This window comes from Nicotiana attenuata, chromosome 6 (assembly GCF_001879085.1).
Source record: "Nicotiana attenuata strain UT chromosome 6, NIATTr2, whole genome shotgun sequence".
In the NCBI taxonomy this organism is placed as follows: domain Eukaryota; kingdom Viridiplantae; phylum Streptophyta; class Magnoliopsida; order Solanales; family Solanaceae; genus Nicotiana; species Nicotiana attenuata.
The window spans coordinates 24,488,294-24,493,370 of record NC_031994.1 but is presented as its reverse complement, the minus strand read 5'-3'; the positions used below and the strand labels follow the sequence as shown (position 1 = coordinate 24,493,370).

The following is a 5,077-nucleotide window of genomic DNA, read 5'->3' as shown; positions in this document are numbered from 1 at the left end:
GTTATTCGACTCGGTAGGCTTCCCTCGATCTCTATCTTGTTCGGTTTCGATCTCGGTCGACCTCGATCTTGATAGATCTCGATCTTAATCGGTCTCAGGGCCACGAGCTCGGCAACCTAACTTTGCATCATAGTTTGAATAATACGAGGCTGAACCTTGGCTTATCGCGCTCCACTCTCGATCAGCCATACAAAAAGGGCAAACCCGAATTTGACCGTATATATTATATTAAGATAATTTTGATTTTACTGCGAATAAACTAGGTTCGTGGTAATAGAATTGGGAAGAAAATAAACTTATCATTTTTTCCGTCTAATATTCGTTAAATATTACCTTATGTGAGTAACTATATGACTATCTCATTTCACTTGGATTTGACATATAATTTATAGCTTCAAAGCTTCATATTTGATATTCATATTGCTCACAAAGGTACCTTTGGACTATGGTGAGTTACTCAAACTTTTTTCTTAGTATTGAACAAAAAAGGAATAAATATGTTTTCTTAATTTTTTTCATCCTCGACCTTTGATATGATCAATGGCTTAATTCATCGAATCGGCCGCCTAGAGTTTATCATTTACAATTTCATTATTTTCGTATAAGTACAAACAATTAAATTGTAGTTGAGACTTCTATTGTTGGACAACTTATATGATAAAAATAATAAAGCTAAAATTTTTTTTCTTTTTTTGTTTCTTAAACTCTGGCCCAAAGAAAGAGAGAAAGAAAATAACACTTAGTGAGATATTTTAATGAAGCTAAAATATAGTTTAGTGAAAGCTAAAATTCTCTCTTTTTTTTTCTTATTTGTGTTTGTTTAAGGTGCTCTAGGTTAGATTTTGCTGTTGAATCTCCTTTTATTTTGCTCAATTGCTCCCACAGACCTCACGCAGTCTAATTGTCTCTCACATACTTGATGTCGTGAATTTAATTAATCTAAAAAATTGAATGGGTATGAGCCCTCTTTTAACCCTTACACGTCAGAAATATCTTTCATTTGTTTTTTTTGTTGAGTGTCCTCACTTATACATATAGGCACTTGTAACAGCTTTGGAAAAACTTGTGGGCAGCATGTACATCGTCAGAAACAATGAGATACTATGAGATATTGTTTAATGAACCTGCTCAAAAGGTACACATCTTACTAAATTATGTATTGTCATTGCTATGATCTTTTTTCAGAATATTACTGAATTTATGAAAAACATTATTATTGAGAAGATCGAAGCTCGAAGTGCAGCAATGAGTTCAGCCATGACTCCCATGGCAGTTAAGGAACTTTCCAGAACAATGTGAAGAAATGAAAATGAATAATGGCTCAAAAATCGGCATTTGATTGAGAGTAGTACGCATATATATACACACTCATGTACAGCTGTCAACTCACCTAAAACAAACTCAAACCACTAAGTAGTCCGCTAACTAACTCGACTCAACTGACTTGAACCGGACCGCCTAACTACTCTGAACCGGAAGAGAGAAAATAATGAAAGAAGAAAAAATAATGAAAGAATACACTGTAAAACGAACTAATAAATATCTCAATACCCCCCTCAAGTTGGAGGTGGTGAAAACACTGCCAACTTGGCTAATACACCTGAATGTTTTATGCCAGTTAGAGCTTTGGTAAGAATGTCTGCGAGTTGTTGATCAGTGGTGATGTGGTGCAATGAAATGAGGCCTTCTTGCAACTGTTTTCTCACGAAGTGACAATCTACTTCAATGTGCTTAGTCCGCTCGTGGAATACTGGATTTCTTGCTATGTGTAGGGCTGACATGCTATCACAAATATTGAAATTGGATGTATAGATGGGACTTTCAGTTCAGTAAGAAGTCTGCTTAGCCATGCTAACTCACCAACTAGTTTCCTGAGACACCTATACTCTGCCTCTGCAGAAGATAAGGAAACAACCTCTTGCTTCTTGGACTTCCAGCTGAGTGGACTGCTTCCCAATAAGACAATGTACCCACTAACAGACCTCCTTGTATCTGGACAAAAGGCCCAATCTAAATCACAAAAGCCCCTGACAGTCCAGTCTGCAGACTTGGACATGAGAATGCCTAAGGTAGATATGAAGATAAGTAGTGGGCAGTCTATTTACAATATGAGTTGCTGTCAAGATACATCCCCCCCCCCCCTATTTCAAAGGTAATTTGGACTGAAAAAGCAAAGCTCTAGCTGTTTCAAGAAGGTACCTATGTTTCCTTTCCACCACTCCATTCTGTTGTGGTGTGTAAGGACAAGTTCTTTGGTGGATAATACCCTTGGACTGGAAGAAAGCACTGGTCTCTTGGTTATTGAATTCTAATCCATTATCTGATCTAATGGACTGGATCTTGGTTTTAAATTGATTTTCCACAAGTGAGATGAAGGTTTTTATTGTCTGTAGTGCATTACTTTTGCAGGCTAGAAGTTGAATCCAAGTAGTTCTGCTAAAGTCATCTACTATAGTGATAAAATATCTGCATTTGTCGTGAGTATATTCATGATAGGGTCCCCATAGGTCCACATGGATCAATTCAAAGTTTTTGGTGGAGGTACTAGCCTTTTGTAGAAAGGGAAGTCTTGTTTGTCTGGCCATAGGACAAATTGTGCACATAAATGGTTGTTTTTGGGAAAAACAGCAGGAATGTTAGAAATATGTTTCATTTTTACAAATGGCACATGACCAAGTCTGTTATGCCACAGTATGTCTACACCATTGGAAAAACAAAATGCAGATTTGGACAAGCTATCATTTAAAGAAGAAGAAGTAAAAGAAGTAGGATTGTTTTTCATTTGCTTCAGAAGTGACTCATTTACAGATGAGGACATATGACTTTGAGTATTATTCAAGAGAGGACTGTTTACATCACATGAATGATTGAAGGTCACAGAAGTATTATTGTTCCTTAGGCATTTGGAGCAGAGCAGGTACAAGCCATTCCTCACTTTACCAATCTCCAGAGGCCTCTTCACTGAAGGGGCCTGCAGAAGACAAGCATTGTCAGTGAAAGATGCCATTCCTCTGAGGTGTTTGGTTAACCAATAAACAGAAACTAGATTGAATTTGAAAGAGGGAATAAAGAGAACTTTCTGTAATACTATCTTAGATGTGAGGACAACATCACCAATCTCAGACACTTTAACTTTATATCCATTGGGTAGAACTACTAGAAGAGGGTAAGGTAGGATTTGAACATTGGACAATAGGGATTTATCAAAGGTCATGTGGTTGGAAGCTCCTGAATCCAGTATCCAAGTATCAGCCTTGGACTCAAAGCATTTGCAAGCAAGTTTACCAAAATCAATAGAAGATGTGCATACTATCATACCTGCAAAGTTAGCAGCATTGGATGAGTAAGGGCTTCCTGTTGCTTTCCCTGCATCTCCATTCCTCTCATGAAATTATTGAAGCATACTTATCAGCTGCCCATATTGCTCTTGAGTAAGACTCACATTTTTACCATCATCTTGTGCCTTGTTTTCAGCTTCCTCCCCAGTAGTGATCTCATCAGTTATTCCCTGCACATTTGCCACTACTCTTTTTCCTTTATTGTTGTTGTATCTAGGGCCTTGATCATAATTGCGGCTATTAGAGAATTGTCTAGGGCCAGGGTTCTGAGCAGAAAAATTCTGTGGATAACCATGTAACTTGTAACACCTATCCTTGCTATGCCCTGGTCTTTTACAGTAGTCACAAATGAGTCTTCCCCTAGAAAGCCCACGATTGTTGTCAACTCGAAAATTTGTTCTAAAAGAGTTCTGCCCTGAGCTTCCTACATTCAATGAGGCTGAGTCCACAATTAGGTGATTGTTAGGTCTAATCTCCCTTTGTTTCCCATCCTGAACTAACGCTGAGAAGGCTTGTGCTAGATTGGGCAAAGGATTCATCATAAGTATACTACCTCGAACCACTGTGTACACTTCATTCAATCCCATGAGAAACTGTATTAATCTCCTATCTTGTTCAGCCTTATACATGTTCTCCTTCGCTCCACAGTTACAAATGCAATTGCACTGATTCCTTTTGCTCAAAGTAGCAAGTTCTTCCCAAAGCTTCTTCAATTTAGTGTAGTATGTAGTAATGTCCAGGTTTCCTTGGGAGAGATCATTGATCTCCTTTTGAATTTGATACAGTCTAGCTCCATTAGTTTGCTCATATCTATCCTCCAATTCCTTCCTAAGTTCAACAGCATCGCTTGCATATTCTACACTATCTGCAATTTCCTTAGAAAGTGAATTTAGAATCCAAGATGTCACCATATTGTCACAACGTTCCCACTGTCGAAATTAAGGTGATGAAGCATCTGGTTGTTTACACTCCCCGCTTATAAAGCCCAGTTTATTCTTCACAGACAAACCTCTTAACACACTTCTCCTCCAAGACCTATAGCCTATACCATCGAATACAGTCGAAACTAACATAGCTCCTGGGTTGTCAGATGGATAAAGATATAAAGGATCACTAGGATCTAGTCCTGTGACCATCGGAGTGACAGTTGCAGCAGTCTCAGCACCAGTCAAATCGGCTTGATCAGTTATAGCCATGATTAATAATCAGAAGGTGATAGAGAAAGAAAATTGAAAGAGTTTCAACTCTCAACCAATAGAGAATTCGATAACGAGCAGATCAAATGAAAAATCTAGATCAGATTTAATGAAGTAACAAAAAAACGCACTGAAAAACAAAGAGAAACAGACGAGAAGCGATTGCAGAGGCGAGATCTATCCGCGAGATCAACCTCGCTCTGATACCATGAGAAGATCGAAGCTCGAAGTGCAGCGATGGAGTTCAGCCATGACTCCCATGGCAGTTAAGGAACTTTCCAGAACAATGTGAAGAAATGAAAATGAACAATGGCTCAAAAATCTGCATTTGATTGAGAGTAGTACGCATATATATACACACTCATGTACAGCTGTCAACTCACCTATAACAAACTCAAACCACTAAGTAGTCCGCTAACTAACTCGACTCAACTGACTTGAACGGACCGCCTAACTACTCTGAACCGGAAGAGAGAAAATAATGAAAGAAGAAAAAATAATGAAAGAATACACTGTAAAACGAACTAATAAATATCTCGATAA

General features: G+C 38.2%; 1 protein-coding gene across 1 annotated transcript; it reads right to left on the bottom strand.

The window, feature by feature from the left end:
* On the bottom strand, window positions 2,519-4,249 carry LOC109227698. The gene is made up of 2 exons (XM_019392896.1): window positions 3,406-4,249; window positions 2,519-3,318 (listed from the first exon to the last, which is right to left on the bottom strand). Exons 1-2 carry the CDS (start codon window positions 4,247-4,249, stop codon window positions 2,519-2,521), a joined length of 1,644 nt encoding a protein of 547 aa, XP_019248441.1.

Coding starts and splice junctions, on each gene's coding strand:
- LOC109227698 (XM_019392896.1), bottom strand. CDS start 4,249: ATGGTGACATCTTGGATTCTAAATTCACTTTCTAAGGAAATTGCAGAT. Junction 3,319..3,405: donor GCAATATGGGCAGCTGATAA/GTATGCTTCAAT, acceptor CTAACTTTGCAG/GTATGATAGTATGCACATCT.